This window comes from Trichomonas vaginalis, chromosome IV (assembly GCF_026262505.1).
Source record: "Trichomonas vaginalis G3 chromosome IV, whole genome shotgun sequence".
Classification (NCBI taxonomy): Eukaryota; Parabasalia; order Trichomonadida; family Trichomonadidae; genus Trichomonas; species Trichomonas vaginalis.
The window spans coordinates 28,107,367-28,123,477 of NC_067206.1; the positions used below are offsets into that span (position 1 = coordinate 28,107,367).

The 16,111-nt window shown below is 34.2% G+C and overlaps 9 protein-coding genes and 3 pseudogenes across 12 annotated transcripts, besides 3 other annotated features; 8 read left to right on the top strand and 4 right to left on the bottom strand.

The window, feature by feature from the left end:
- Window positions 1-16,111: part of a mobile genetic element that runs on past both edges of the window.
- Window positions 35-677: a terminal%2Cinverted (terminal inverted repeat of Maverick-1A transposon ID:TVAGG3_0182500).
- Window positions 35-16,111: part of a mobile genetic element that runs on past the window's edge.
- Window positions 678-1,193, bottom strand: TVAGG3_0182510 (protein of unknown function, DUF4107 family; the record flags this gene model as incomplete). Its single annotated transcript, XM_051225669.1, has 1 exon — window positions 678-1,193. One exon carries the CDS (start codon window positions 1,191-1,193, stop codon window positions 678-680), a length of 516 nt encoding a protein of 171 aa, XP_051110655.1.
- Window positions 3,628-4,242, top strand: TVAGG3_0182520 (uncharacterized protein; the record flags this gene model as incomplete). The annotated part of the gene is made up of 1 exon (XM_051225670.1): window positions 3,628-4,242. One exon carries the CDS (start codon window positions 3,628-3,630, stop codon window positions 4,240-4,242), a length of 615 nt encoding a protein of 204 aa, XP_051110656.1.
- Window positions 4,469-5,245, bottom strand: TVAGG3_0182530 (uncharacterized protein; the record flags this gene model as incomplete). Its single annotated transcript, XM_051225671.1, has 1 exon — window positions 4,469-5,245. One exon carries the CDS (start codon window positions 5,243-5,245, stop codon window positions 4,469-4,471), a length of 777 nt encoding a protein of 258 aa, XP_051110657.1.
- Window positions 5,263-6,104, top strand: TVAGG3_0182540 (organellar and viral DNA polymerase type B; the record flags this gene model as incomplete). The annotated part of the gene is made up of 1 exon (XM_051225672.1): window positions 5,263-6,104. A coding segment is annotated over one exon (842 nt), but the record flags the coding sequence as incomplete, so codon positions are not given.
- On the top strand, window positions 6,347-7,573 carry TVAGG3_0182550 (annotated as a pseudogene). The gene has a single exon. A coding segment is annotated over exon 1 (1,227 nt).
- On the top strand, window positions 7,584-8,645 carry TVAGG3_0182560 (annotated as a pseudogene). Its single transcript has one exon. A coding segment is annotated over exon 1 (1,062 nt).
- On the top strand, window positions 9,073-9,782 carry TVAGG3_0182570 (annotated as a pseudogene). Its single transcript has one exon. A coding segment is annotated over exon 1 (710 nt).
- On the top strand, window positions 10,271-10,759 carry TVAGG3_0182580 (uncharacterized protein; the record flags this gene model as incomplete). Its single annotated transcript, XM_051225673.1, has 1 exon — window positions 10,271-10,759. The coding sequence occupies one exon, from the start codon at window positions 10,271-10,273 to the stop codon at window positions 10,757-10,759; it is 489 nt and encodes a 162-aa protein (XP_051110659.1).
- Window positions 10,885-11,850, bottom strand: TVAGG3_0182590 (organellar and viral DNA polymerase type B; the record flags this gene model as incomplete). Its single annotated transcript, XM_001328880.2, has 1 exon — window positions 10,885-11,850. The coding sequence occupies one exon, from the start codon at window positions 11,848-11,850 to the stop codon at window positions 10,885-10,887; it is 966 nt and encodes a 321-aa protein (XP_001328915.2).
- On the top strand, window positions 13,007-13,834 carry TVAGG3_0182600 (KilA, N-terminal/APSES-type HTH, DNA-binding family; the record flags this gene model as incomplete). The annotated part of the gene is made up of 1 exon (XM_051225674.1): window positions 13,007-13,834. One exon carries the CDS (start codon window positions 13,007-13,009, stop codon window positions 13,832-13,834), a length of 828 nt encoding a protein of 275 aa, XP_051110660.1.
- TVAGG3_0182610 (uncharacterized protein) lies at window positions 13,947-14,420 on the bottom strand (the record flags this gene model as incomplete). The annotated part of the gene is made up of 1 exon (XM_051225675.1): window positions 13,947-14,420. One exon carries the CDS (start codon window positions 14,418-14,420, stop codon window positions 13,947-13,949), a length of 474 nt encoding a protein of 157 aa, XP_051110661.1.
- Window positions 14,511-15,475, top strand: TVAGG3_0182620 (organellar and viral DNA polymerase type B; the record flags this gene model as incomplete). The annotated part of the gene is made up of 1 exon (XM_051225676.1): window positions 14,511-15,475. A coding segment is annotated over one exon (965 nt), but the record flags the coding sequence as incomplete, so codon positions are not given.

Sequence of the window (16,111 nt, forward strand, 5' to 3'; positions counted from 1 at the left end):
GAAACAAGACCAGAGTTCCTGAGACATGTAAGAAAGTTAGTATACAAGTCTCGTGTACTGAGGCACTGCGTTCCTTAGTACGCAATACTTGTGAATTTGACACTTTACAAAACCGTTAACGTATATTTTACAACACAAACACAAACACCAACTTAACCTTAAATATTTATAAAGCCGCCAACCACTTCACCTTACTACTGTAAAAATAAACGTTCTCACTTACAAAAGTATTGCAACTCTTCCCATTGCTGTGCTTCACACAATAGTTCATATTCTTCAGTATCGCTGCTGTCGCTCCAATCGTCAGAGTCAAAGTCACTGTCAAAATAAATGTTAGTAAGTTTTGACAAAGCTAATGAAACACGTTTACCGTTTGTATCGTATGCTTGTATAAACTTTCCATTCTTCATTCCTTCATAAACGCTCAAACTAACTTTACCCTTTCTCCCTCGTATCTGATAGAATGTATTTTCACGAGGAACGAAGAACAAATTCTTGAACTCATGACCGTTGTAGTTTGTTATCTCAATAGTTTTCGTCATTACATCCAAATAAAATAAAAATAAAATAAAAATAAACTTAAAAATTAATGATATCACCACCCTCACACGTATGAAAACATCCATTTAAATTTAGGTGAAGTGGTGAAATCTCACCTCTTTTTTCACCCGTTGAATTCATTGCTTTATAACTCTCTTCCTTGGTTTCTTTTTAGTTGCTTTCTTCACGTCTGTCTCCAACTTGACTGTCTTTCTTCTTCGTCCGTAATGATACCAATTACTTCCACCAGTCAATGGGTCAAATGGTCTTTCGTAAGGGTTTCCATACATTCCATAGGGACCATACGGAAGAACTACTGGTGGAGGAAGAGTTCCATCGACTCTATTTAAATGCATTGTTTCACCTTTCATCTGGTCATTAAAGTCTTTTGCGTGTTTTGCAAACTCATCGTCCTTTCCTAAAGCATTTTCTGACTCAGTCGCAACCAAATTGGATGCTTTATTTATGAGCCCTATTTTATTTAATCTTAACTTCTTTGCAACCCAGCCTCCAATCTTTCCTTTATTTGCGTCTAATGTCTTTGAAACTCTTCCTCCACTCATTTTATTTACTGCGTCATAAGCCCCAAGTGCTTTTGCTCCAAATGCTAATGCTTTTGTTCCCATTGCGCCTAAAGCTGCCCAAGCTACCATTTACACCATATTAAAATCATCTCTCTTCAATATTATCTCATAAAAGTTCTCGTTACTGGAGAAAGTCAATGAAACATAAACATTCTCATGGACTTCGTCCTCGCCGCGTTGCGGCTTCATAAACTTATTTCTTATATCATCTATACGCTTCAAAATGTCTGAACAATTGCTAACATCTTCTACAACAGTTATTTCATCATGAATGACCTTCAAGAACAAGCTCATTTAATATGCAATTAAAATCATTTCAATAATGAGTCCATCCTTTCCATCTTTAGGTAGCACAACATCTTTCATTGAAGAAGGTTCGACAAGTCTTATGTTAAACTTACTGACAAAGTTTGTTATACTATAATGCTTCGGTGGCGAATACATGTAGTTTGAAAGACATAATATAGATTCTTCAGCAAATTCACTTATACTGGATTTTATAACAATGTTCTCACGAGACCAAACGCCACCAATTGACAATCTTGTAAGCAATCCTGCTGAACCTTCAACTGTAAACGTCGATGGTAACATTCCACGAAGGTCATCTATTGACATCTTTGAGTCACTGAATTTAAATATTTTCTTAAAGCAATCGTCATTATCTAACCATGCAATAGCTTTGAAGTTTTCATTCGAATATACATCTGCTTCATTAAATGTAAAACCTGACTTCTTTGCAGAGACGACTTTAAAATCTATTGAGTTTGTTTCAAAATTATATGCTATGGTAACTTCTGAAGGTAATGGATGTCCTTCCGCAGTCAGTTGTTCTCTCACTACCGTTTGAAGCTTTGTGTTAAAAACTTTCATGTCATCTCCTGTGTCTAGGTTCACATACACAGCAACGGGAAAACTATCTTGCTTCTTTGTTTCATCATTATATCTCAAAACATTAAAGTTCTTCAATAATATTGTCCTTCCTGCTGGAATACTTCGAACCTGTCTGATTTCAATAGCTTTCTCACCTCCTACATACTCTACCCAGTGCCTTGGATATTCATAAGTATACTGACTTTCTTGAATTTTGGTAGGTTTCATCATAACGTGTTCATAGTATATCTTTATACTCTTGTCAGTTAGACTCGGTGCTATGTTCTGAATATTTCTGACTTGCATTTTTAATGAAGATAAAATGAAGCATTTAATACATGACGTAGATGAAGACATGAATGAAAGCAGTGAAAAGCTCAACTCTTCTCTCATTCTTCCTTTCAGTAAGGACTATGAGTTCTGTTCAAATGGCGTTTATTTCTATTGTGGAAAGATGGGTTCAGGTAAGACATTTAATTTAATTCGTCATATACTCATAACAGAGCGTTTAGGAAACGACTCTTACTATGACCAAATCATTATATCAGCAACTTCAGACTCTATGGATTCAACAGCGAAAACATTTATGTCAAAAGTTCAAGCCTCTGTCGTTAAAGTTCCAGATAGCGAACTCATTGAATTTCTTCAACGTTACATTCGACGTAAGAGAAAATATTATGCTATTGTAGAGTTCATACAGTCAGGAATGCAAAAGACTTCTGAGGAGATGGAAAGAATTATTGACAAACACCACTTACGTCAATACTCAGGAGTTTACGATATGAAACGACTGACAAACTACATTCTATCAAAACTTTCAAAATACCCCTTCAAAAAGTATCCTTCAAACACTCTGCTCGTTTGTGACGACTTCGCCGGAAAAGGTTTAGTGTCAAAAGCAGACTCACCATTAGCTAACATCATAACTAAAGTCAGACATTACCACTTAACTGTAGCAATACTTATGCAAACATGGCGTTTCCTTGCTTTAAACATAAAACGTCTCATAACTGACTTCGTTATCTTTCAAGGTTTCTCACGCTATGATATTGAACTCATTTGGAAACAGTCAGGTATAACATTACCTTTTGAAGAAATTTGGGAAGCATATAAGTCTCTCATCTCTCCTCGTTCATACCTTGAGATTCATATCATGACTAATACCATTAAAGTCAAAAATATTCCATGGGAACGACCAACATTGTTTTAAAGTTTAACCTTCAATTGACTGATGGTAAACAAATTCCATGCATCTCTGTCGCCATTTCTGTTAATATTTTTGCTGTCATTCATATCATCCACTTCCCCATCCGTTAGCTTTTGAGGATATGTGTTAGAATAGCTGTTCTTAAATGAAGGCTTCTCTCCCTTGAGAGCATAAACTCTATAACTTTCTGCATACTTTATGTTTGAACCTCCTGAGCCATCATTGACATAAATTTTTATAGGCTTCCACCCTTTGTTCATGTTCCTGCTTCTTCCCTTAGCTCTTTTGTTCAGTAGTTCTACATCTTTATACACAGCTCCTGTCTCAGTGAATTCAACAATATTTTCATTCGTTAGCTTTACATTCAAACCCTTGTCGAGTATATTGTTCATTTCATACATATAAAAGGTTTTTATTCTATATGAAATGAGAAGCAAATCCATCTTAGCTGGTGCCATTAATGTTCCAATTGAACCAACATCAAATGTTGACTCACGAACGACAAACAATATTGTCATAAAGAACTATAGTTCAGAGTGTTTGAAAGAACCAGAACCAGAGCTGAAATCCGTGAATTTAAACTCAGCTTCAAACGCTAACGCTACATCAGATGTTAAGTTAGAGTATCCACCACTGGACCAAATTCTTTCAAGAGAAGCCAACGACAATCCTTACACAAATGTTCAAACAAATCCTTCAGATAACGTAGACCATTACCTTCTTCAGTTATACCAAACAATTTTACTCAAAGACGATAAGAAGCTTTTGACAAATCTTATAAGTAAGAACCAAATAATTCTAACAAAGGAGGACCTTGAAAATGTTATATCACGAATAACAGGGAAACAATGTGTCATTGACTATCTCGACCCTGAAATCGAATGCTGTGGTCAAACGCCACCATTCATGAAAATAGGTAACATCCGCATCATTGAAACACCAGGAACTACAGGAGTTGAGTTTAAGTATAAATATTCGAACGAGTATACAAAACTTTCAACAGAATATAAGCTTTGTTTGAAATATGTTTTAGTAAATTAAAGCAATTTGTAATATCTATCCAAAACTTCTTCAACAGTATCGAACTCATCTTCATAATGCAAACCTAATCTTATTGACTTGGTGCAGTTTTCACTAACACAATATAGCGCTTTGCGCTCGGCGCCTTTGACGCCTTTTTCTGTTCTCTTGACTGACATAACTAACTCATTTGTTTCATCAAACAGCAATAACCAAAGTTCATGACCTAATACATAACATTCATACTTTATATTTTTAGCTCTGAGTTCTCTTGTAAGCTGTTGCATTTAATATTTTCTAAAAAGTCAACTTCAACAGTCATTCGCACTGGTGCCTTCAGTTCTACAGGCTCTCCTTGAAAGTCAACTAGTCTGAATTGCATGTCTTTCAAATTATGAGGACAAATGCGAACCCATTTACCTAAATGAGTTGCTATGACAGGAACGTTTGGAATGAACATTGAATTTACTTCATAACAGAAGGATTTATATTCTACTGAACCTTTACTATTAACTCCTGAAATACCTGTGACATTAGCTATTTTTGACTCAATGTATAAACAATTGCCATAACATACGTATGGAACAGATTTCATCTCAATCGTTTTGTCAATACTTTTCAAAGGAAATGTCATATGGTATGCTCCCAGAAGCAATTGAACTCTATGACTCATTCGTGTTATCTTAAACTCCTTCGCATAACTGAACTTCAAAACTCCTGCAATAAGTTTAACATTCATTAAGTTTTCTTCGTTATCCTTGTTTATTGTAGTATTTATGAGCGCATTTAACACTCCAGCTAATGTTTCCATCTTATATTCTACATTATTGTGAAATCTTATTTCATGCTTCTTTCCATCTATTTCAAACTCCATGAAATCTGTTTCATCTGTTATGACAAAAGTTGCGATAGTATTGAAGTCAACCATTCTGAAAGCAAGCGCTTCATTCTGAAGACCTAAGTTTGTTTGTAGCTTTACTGTTCCGTATTCGTTTGGGTCTGTACTTTGCAAATAGAACAACATTTTATTCTCATTAAAATATGACTATTGCTGCATATGCGTATGAAGCTGACAGAGCTAAACGTTTATATTTTGGTCAATACTCTCTCACACTTACTGACAAATATATTGTTATCAGTGATGGAAATACCGAGAAATACATAACATGGAAGGACTATGAAAAGTTTGACCCTATTTTAACTCCATGTACAATGCCATTCATTGTAAATGGTGAAGTTGTCATGAAGAACGACACAACTGTTTATAAGTCTGTATATGAAGCATTAGAATATATGTTGAATTATAATCCCGAAAGATTTGACCCAAGCACTACGTCATGTACAATGCCTTTTATTAAGGATGGTGAAATCGTAAGAGTTCCGGATTCAACGGTTTATACTGCTGTTCAAAACAGTTTACAAAACATTTTAGCGAATATCTTTAATTCAGAAACTACAGAAATAAAATTACCATATATAACAGATGCTAAAGAAATTAAATCAAAAACGACAACATTATTTACGTCACTTAATGATTTAATGACTTATATCATTAATATTCCTGCACCAACTACAGCATTTGATCCAAACTCGACGGTTTGCAGTGTACCTTTCATAAAGTCGCAAACGGACTCTTTGAGTCCTGAAGGTCTTTCAGACCGAAGCGACCAGGGCGAAGCCCACGACAGTTCATTAATTACTTTAAGGGATTCAACAGTTAATGAATCATTAAAGGCGTCATTAATGAAAATCATTGATTTTAACTCATTCACGAATACATATAATTCATTCATTAATGTTTCATATGCTTCTAAAGAAGGTGAGCCAAAAACTATCGATAAAGCGGTGTATGAAATAAAAGCATCAACGACGAAATTGAATTCGTTAACTTTTGACGGTGATAGTTTCGTTAATGACATAACATCGGGGAAAACAATTTTAACGAAAGAATATTTAAAATCTCATGTTAGTGAGTTCGTTGAAATTGAAAAAAGAAGGTGGAATTAAGTTCGATCCACTGAATTTCATTTTCAGCTTAGCGAATGCGGGTGTTAGTTTCGCTGAATGGACAACTATACAGAGTGAAATAAATGCAATATGGACGTTTTTGGGGTCAAAAGCGGGAATGGGTGAGCTTGTAAATGCTGCAAGAACATTAGGTGAAACAGGAAATTTTGTAGATGGTTTTAAAAGACTTGTTTCAAATGTTTTAACAAACACAAAGAAATTATTTAGATATACCATACATAACGGACGGATTTTCGAACAGGTAGCAACAAACCCTCCGGTTATGGCTGCGTTGATGATGGTTAGAGATATAAAACCACGTAACGACGGGAACGAAGAACATGAACAACAGAGCCCAACGGCTCAGAGCCACATAGTGGCGAGGATACTGGTCGGGTTATTCAAGACATTAAAAACGTGTATCCTGAAGTTATTGATTTATTTAGAGGAGTTAATGATTCAATTTCAAAACATTCTATAACCCTCGATGAAGAGAATAAATTAACAGATTATATATTCGTCATTATTGCAGAATTAATGAAGAGAATAAATGAAAAAGGAATTGGTGATATCATTAATGTCAGCGATGTAATGATGAAAAGAAATTTTGACTCATTATTTACAAAACCGAAAACAGAATATAGTCTTTATGACGTAATTACCGAATTAATGAAAAAGATTAATGATAATAAGTTCTGGCGGAAGAGTTGAATTAGAAGTGAATGATGTTAATGAGAAATTAGCCGAAAAAGCGGACAAGAACCACGTTCATTATATAACTTCAGACGAACAGATTATAACGGACTACCATGGATATTTAACACGAAGTGATGAAGCGAAGACAAAAAATGTTAATGAAAGAAGATATAAATACATTCGTGCTAAAGGTTATGACATAAGCTGTACTGTACAGTATGATGTAGCTAAAGCACCAGAAGCATTTGGTTATACCGGTGAAATTTATGCCTCTACTTTCAATGTTAATGGTGTATTAGTTGAACCAAGATTTACTTTGAGAGTTAAGTCAAAAATAACGTTTGAAGATGCTATTAAAAGTAAAGCTGACAAAGATGAACTTGACGCAATGAACAAAGTTTTGAAATCTCATAAACACAACATCTCCGATATAAATGAACTTCAAAACTTCTTTAGACAGTAAAGCCGACAAGAACCATACACATAAATCCTTCACTACTGTTAGAGCAGACGACATAATATTGAACTTTGACCTTGGTTCAAGTGCACCTTTAGAGAATCCAAGTACAAGCGTAAAAGATACACTAAACTCCTTAAATAGTAAATGTATGAATATCGAAGGTCATGTCAGAAACTTTGAAACACATGAACTACCAGCAATGTTAGATAAGAAAGCAGATAAGAACCATACACATGATTTCTTCACAACTGTTGGTATAGAAAGTATTGAAGGAACGGTTGAAGGAACTGGTGGGATGCATTATATTGGAAACCTCCTAACTTTCCACAAGGTTTAACATCGGAGGAAAACATAACGACGATGAAATACATTAGATGTAGAAATGTTTATGTCATGGAGGATGAAAATAATGTTAAATTCACTGCTCAAGATTTATATGATAAGAAAGCTGACAAGAACCATACACATAAATCCTTCACTACTGTTAGAGCAGACGACATAATATTGAACTATGATTTGGGTTCAAGTGCACCATTAGAAAATCCAAGTACAAGCGTAAAAGATACACTAAACTCCTTAAATAACAAATGTATGAACATTGAAGGTCATGTCAGAAACTTTGAAACACATGAACTACCAGCAATGTTAGACAGTAAAGCCGACAAAACTTATGTAGATGAAGAACTATCAAAGAAATTTTCGAAACCAGATACAATGACATTTACAACAGAAATTATAAATGGTGAACCAGCAACTCCATTTGAATTTGTTAGAGGTCTTCAACCAGATACTTTTGAATTTTTCTTGGATAATTCTATTGAACTAACATTACATTATAAAAGTGGAACAAATGCAACATTTCATCCGGGAGATACATTCCAAATGGTATTTAATGACATAAGTTCTTTAGAATATGTTTATAGAGTTATGAGCATATATGATTTAATATATCCTATAGGAGCTGTTTATACGTCTATGAATCCAATAAATCCAAACACTTTATTTGGTGGTAGATGGTATGAAATAGTTGACAGTTTTCCATTCTACACTAATACTCAGTCAATGAAGATGGGAGGTTCAAAGAAAATAGGTATTGAAAACCTTCCTTCACATATGCATAGGTTCAGTGGAAGAACATCTGTGGAAGGAAACCATTCACATTCAATAACAAAAAGAGGTTATACAAATCTTGCAGCGGGTTCGGATAGACAGGGAATGCATAGATATGATATCACAACTGACCCCAAAGATGTTAGCACAGGTATTTTCTGTGGAACTGCAGGAAATCATACACATGTTGTAGCTGGTATTACAGACCCAGCAGGTAATGGAAAAGATTATATGCCTCCTTATATAACAATGCACGCTTGGATACGAGTTGGTTAAAATCTTTAACTTTACATAAATGAGCTTGAAAGAAGTATTCGAACAACATCCATGGAGGTCATTTAAGAAATTCAATGAAGCTGCAAAGAGTTGGGATTTACTAACAGAGTTAAGTGAAAAGGTTCTTTGACAAAAATGTTGTACATCAAACAAAAATAAACCCTTACGACTACTTTTTACCAATTTACTCCAACACTCCTGACGCATACCAATTTGACACTCTCATTCAAAGCAGAAAAGGAAGACATAAACCATTCCTCATCTTCATTAATGTTAACACTCGTAAAGCATATGCATATCCAATGAGAAATAAAGGAACTCATGAAGTGTTAAGAGTTTTACAAAAGTTTGTAGCAGAACATAACCCAAGTACTTTAACATCAGACCAAGACAGTGCATACCTCAGCAATGAAATCACAGATTTCTCATTAAGCATAACATAACTCACTACACTACTGAAGACCATAACCATAACATACTCGGCATCATAAACCGCTTCATAAGGACTCTCAGAGATTTAAATCAAGAGCGAGACTTTACCGAAGAAACAATGAAACATTTTCTCGAAGTATATAATTCCTCAACACATTCTACAACAGGACATACACCAAATTCAATGACACAACAACAAGAAGAAAAGTATATACAAAAGAAACGAAGCCAAACACAAAATATCAGAAATTCAACACAATTTACCCTCATTCCTGGTACAAAAGTTCGTGTAGTTCTTGACGACAAACCATTGACAAAGAAACGTTTAAGGTTAAGTAGAAACTATTATATCGTAGACTCTACGCAAGGTAATGGATATCTTATAAAAGCTGCTGACGACTCCATACGTTTTACCCTCGACATAAAGTTGTTGAAAGTAGTAATGGCAAACTTGCTGAAACCATTGACGAAGCAAAGCGAGGAGTGGTTATTGAAATACTTGGCTACAACATAAACGATGACACTTATAAAGTAAGATATGAAGGAGGCGTTGAAGATGTTATACCATCTAAGAACTTGAGAGAATTTAAACCAACTCATCTGGGACCATTAGAGCGGGAGTACTGGAAAGATAAAAACATGCCAGAAAGAATAAGAAAATTCTTCTAAACTTTTTCGTTGGATGTAAATCAGACATGAATGAGAACAGTCATGAAATTATTAATGTTTTCATAAATTTACACCAAAAATAATGTTTAGGTGAAGAGGTGAGATGTCACCCGTTTTTTCACCTCTTTTTTCACCTCTTGAATTTTCGTGAATTTCCTTAAGATAGAAAAAATAACGCTAATTTTTTATAAAATATTTTTTTATTTTGTATGTAAGAACAGAAATGTCAGTCGAAGCAAAAACATTCACGAACAAATCTAATGGTGAAACATTCACAAAAGGCACTTATAATGGTATTGAAGTCTTACGTAGAGACAAGGATGGTTACATTAATGCAACAAAGATGGCGAGAGAAGCAGGAAAGTTAAACCATTTAAACAGATTTCTCAATAGTGCTAAATGCAGGAAATTCTTGAGTTTTGGTTGAAAGAATACGGTCGAGCCAAAAGTGGCTCAACCTCAAAACAAGCATTTTATGAGCTTACTAAGGGCGTTATGAATGAATTCAAAGGTATTTACATACATGCTGACCTCGTTCATTTTGTTGCTGAATGGTGCTCTGTAAAGTATGCATTTTATGTCAAAGATATTATGGACTCCATAGACAAGAAAGTTCATGAGAAGTTAGATGAAGAAGAACTCGAAGATACAGTGGAGAATGCTAAACCTTTGTTCGAAGAAGAAGTTGGAAAAATGTGTGAAAAACAATTAGAACATGAACGTGAGATATATTATGGTTATAGAGATTCTCCATACGAACTAGACCAATGGGAACAAGAAGATTTAAAGAGAGAATTTAGAGAATATGAACTCGCTAAGATAGCATTTGAAGCTGCAGAAAAGAAGTTAAAAGTTTGGGGTCGTTTTGTACAAAAATATTGTGAGTAAATGAACTCATGGGCTTCGCCCTTGCCGCTAGCGGCTTATTTTTATTGAATTCACCAAAAAATATATTATAGGTGAAGAGGTGAGATGTCACCCGTTTTTTCACCTGTTTTCTCACCCTAGTTATTTTATAAACGTTTTACATGAATTGTACGATGTATATTTGAAATCCTAAACAATTTCGTAGCTTCTATTTCTTCGCTGAGGATATCAAAAGTTTTAACAATGCCGAAAGTCTCTTTATATTTCTTCTTGACGTCAGATAGAAGGAAATCTTCTGCTGTTGGATAGTTTTTGTTCAGAAATGCTAACATGTCCATTTTATCTTCTGCTGGCTTTTCTGCTTCTTTCTTTAAGTCTGCATAGTCGTTTCTCATTCTTTCTATCTCTTTGACGGAGTAGTTATATTTCCTTATTCCTGCTTTACATTTTGAACATTGCGGGTTCATTTTTGCGTTATACATTGAAACCTTACCTGCTAGAACAACTAAGGCGTCAATGGTTTTCTTCATCTCAAACATAGCGGGTCTTATTTGTTCGTTCCATACTTTGCCTCTTCTATCTTTATCTCTTATCTGCCATACACATTCAGCAACTAATGAAACAAAGTTATCGTAAGTCTTAAACTCCTCAGATTTATATATGTCAGAAATGTTTTTATATACCATATCGCAATCTTTGTCCATAACTTTATGGTTGCAATGAAAACCAAGGAATTCATAATTTACTTTACGTATGAACTTCTTTATTTCTACTGAGTCAGTTGTTTTGACTTCAATTTCGTCGAATTCAGGAATAGTGAGTTTTTGATGCTGAATTTCAGGTAGTTTAGGTAAATGGTCAATAATGTCCTGCATTTCATAAAGATACTGTTCATTTGTTTCATCTTTCGCACTACAGTCTAAATTACTTGTTAAAAGTTCTTGCTTTATCTTCTGGATTTTTGTTTCGAAAGTAAATGAAGAAGGAATGAAGCTTTTCATTTCTACTAACATTGACGTAGGATTCATGACTAACGAGTTTGGTGAAGTTGTTGTGGACAGAGTCCCGCCGTTCGCGGCTTGAATTGTTGTTGTGCCGATTGTTGAAATCATATCTTTTATACAAAATAAAAAATAAATAAAAATAAAATTAGCGTTATTTTTTCTATCTTAAGGAAATTCACGAAAATTCAAGAGGTGAAAAAAGAGGTGAAAAAAGAGGTGAAAAAAGAGGTGAGATGTCACCTCTTCACCTAAACATTATTTTTATTGAATTTAGCAACAAAATTCTGAGTAAAATAATTTTTAGGGCTTGTGTCAAACCGTTGAGTTTTCACAAAATTTAAAAAAATAACGTTTACCATGTAAAACGTTTATAAAATAACTAGGGTGAAAAAAGAGGTGACATCTCACCTCTTCACCTATAATATATTTTTGGTCAAAGCTTCCACGAGAGAAAAGATTCCTCATTCGCTAAGGATTCCAAAAATGAAAAAATCGTTGATTTCGGCTGAGAAAAAATAGCAAAACCCTTCTTCCACGGGAACAAAGAAATAAAGAAGAAATAAAGAAGAAATAAAGTAAATTTTTTATGTATTCCCGTGGAAGATAGAGCACTTTTATGATACTTTTTATTCACGACAAACAAGACAAATAAAGAAAATAAGAAAATACGGCGCTGTCGCGGTTCGAACCACAGACCCTGACCCTCCATAACACCACCTTAGACCACTGTGCTACGTAGCCTGTCGACATAAGATTTTATAAATTGCATATTTGACGTAAATTTATTTCCATCTGGCTTCCCACTGCATAAGATATTCATACGTGTTTGTAAGACATTCATTAAACTTCTTTTCTATTGCATCTAATCTTGCGTTATTTTTTTCAATAACTTGTCTGTATTCTTCATCATCTCCAGCAGTGTTTGGGTCTTCACGTTTAAAATATTCATTGTTAACCAATTTTTTATCTACAAATTTTATTAGTGTTTGATTCACTTCGTTATGATAACGGTCATATTCTTTCAATACGTAAGTGAAGACAAAATGCGTCGTACCTTCAATCTTAAAGCTTAAAGAACTTTCAACACAGTTTTGAGGGTCTGTCAGTGCGTCAATGAGATAGTATTCGAAGTCAGTCAATAATCTTTTTAAAGTCATTTCATACAGGATAAAATTTAATGTTGTGAAGAAATAGTGTTTATCTCAAAAAAAATAAAGTTAGTTTTTATTTTATTTATTTTTTTATCCTGTATGTAAGGACAGATATGTCAACATCAGAGAACACAACAACTGCTATCGTTCATGAAGCCATAAATGAAGAATACGAGTACATACAATATAACAAACAATTGAGACTCATTCGTTCTGTCAAAGACGACATGTACCAAATGCAAAGTATAATGAATGCTCTTCGTTCTACAAAGCAAGCATATCATTGGTTTGAAAACCAACAGGCAAAAGAACTTTTAGAAGAATTTCCTCATATGATTGCTTCCCTCGGAAAACCGAGGGAAGAGATTCCGTACGAAAATCGTAAAAATTTGGCTCCTGGTTTGAAAGGATATTATGTTCATAGACTTTTAGTAAACGCTGTAGCAATGTGGGCTTCACCTCGTTACGCTTGTTATATTTTCATGATGTTAGATGAACTATATAAAGCAGAACGCGAACAGATGGAAAAGAAACTTCAAGCAAAAGATGAAGTCATTGAATCCAAAGACAAAAGCATTCAGAAAAGAATACCACGTTCGGTACCAAAAGGAAAGGAAAAGAGTTATAAGTATATGATTTATACTGAAGAGATGGAAAATGAAGAAGATAAAGATATGGTTATGTTGCATTTAGTGAGAAGAAACAACAAAAGCTTTTACGACCTTGCTAAGATTTACAAATCTGACAGAAACTGGTTCTATCGTGAAAACTTACCGATTTCAATGACACCGAATGAGCAAATAAAGGAAATTGTCAAAAATACTCTTCCTCAAACACACTATGACATCAAAGGTTGCACAATACTTACATTCAAAGAAGACTTAACATTACTGAAGGAAAAAATAACAGAATATTTCGATAACTTCAAAGAGGAAGAATGAAGTCACGACAACATTAACGAAGAGAGAATGAGGTGAAAAAACAGACCCAAAGGGTCAGAGCCGCAAAGCGGCTAGGTGAAATCTCACCTCTTCACCAAAAATATATTTTTGCTTAAATGACGTCAGGGTCAATTTCTTCAACCATTTCACTTCCTTCGTCAATGTCAATAGAAGCTTCTTCAACCTTTGGTAAGAATTTCTGTATAACATCTTTGTTCGTTATTGTCTTCAGAGATGAAGGATAATATTTCACATTTGTTTCACCCTTCTTATATTCTTTCTGTTCGGAAAGATTCATAGCAATACTGAAGAAGTCAATGTTGGAGTTCTTTATGACAGTATAATGAGTATCTTTGACATTCACGAAGAAACTCTTTTGTTTCAAAACTACTGCTAACTCTTGTGAAGTATAACGTTTGCGGTCAATGACAATAGCTAATGGTCTGACATACTGACCAAACTTAGATTCTTTCACAAACTTCTTGTTAAAGATAACATTGACGTTTGAAGCATTATTGAACTCATTCTTGATGGCAGTAGCGAGAGCATTGTATGAAAAGAACTTGCAATCTTGCATGTGTTTCATTAAAATAAAAATATTAAATTATTTTGAAAAATAACTTAAAAAAATCTAATCTAATTTTTTCAAAAATATTTTTTTTATTTCCTACTAAAGATGTATCGGAAGTTGTCTAAGTTAGAACACTCGGAAATAAAACAACTTCTTACAGAAGCTAACATAGATGTTGCAAAACATTACGCAACAAACAAAAAGGCACTCGCTGACATCCTCAATGACTATAATGGTGAAATAACTTATGATAGAATTCATGATTACATTAATAACAAAACATTTCCTTTAAATGACGTTGCTATTGACTTATATCATAGACGTTCAATACCTCATGAAGTAAGAAGAGAAATGTTTGACATAACAAAGCCGCATGACGGCGCGGGCGTAGCCCATGCGAACGTTGGTGAAACAAGAAGAAGAGACGACACACTGAAACAACAGAGAAGAGAGATGTTTAAAAGTGCTATAGAACAAGTTCGTAAAGCTAACGATGTCATTCGTTCCATTGACGACAAACCAAAAGAAGGTGAGAGATGGTTAAAGAAAGATGAAGAAAATAGGAAGAGGAATGTGAAGTCAGGCAATAGACTCATTGACTTTAACATCGAAGCTTTAGATGAACCAAACAGAGACTACTTACACAAACATTTCGGTAAGGTTTTCATGAGACTCTTAGAGAAAATTAAAATAAATTCGCAACAAAGATGGATGGTATGTTATAAACTTGGTGGAAAGTATGAATGTTCTACGTTAAACCTCAATAATATTGGAACATTACTACATCAGCTCTTGAAGGAGAACTTTATATCAGAGATAGAAGCAAATGCTGCAGGTATTGTTGAAATGCACTATGACTTCTTCTTGACAAACATAAAGAATCTTACCGAAATAAAGATGTATGATTTAACAGAATATGAAGGCTTAACGATGTCAGATGTAAAGAAAGGCAAACCAAAAAAGAGACCATATAGAGATGAAAGCACACTGACAAATGACCAGAAAGCCATTTTGGAAGCTCTTAAGCAAACAGGAAACCCAGCACTTATAGAAAGCTTTTGGAAAGATAATGGTGAAAAGAAGTTTTATAAGAAGAGAAGCGGTCAGTTCTGGAAGTATCTTTGCACATTACCTATAAATCTTGAACGCTACCAAATCTTCAATGAACTGAACAAAAGAACTGCAACACTTATGACAGAGACAATTGTTCGTTTATGCTTGCATTCAGGCTGGAGTAAATGAAGAAACTATTGACCACATGAGAGAAGTCATTCGTGTTAGAGACTTTCCTCAAAGTAAAGTACAAGAAATTTCTGACGCAACAGGTATAGCATTTAATGTTACCATTGGTTATTTCAATGACTCAAGACATAATGAAATAAAGAGATACATACCAAAAGAATGCGAAACTGTTAGAACTATTGACTTACTTCTTGTTGAAGACCACTACATGCTAAATGAAAGATTACCAATGACAACATATTTCATTCGAAACTATATAGAAATCTTGAAGGAGTGTGGTGGAATGAACATTGAGAAACAGATGAAGATTTATACAAAGAGAGAAGATAAATATGTAGTTCGTTATGATAGAACAACACCGTTATGGGATGTTATGAAAACATTGTGGGAGTGCAAATATTTCGAACCTATTTCTTATGGAGAACTTTTCACATATACTACTGACTTATATAAACAGAACCTTG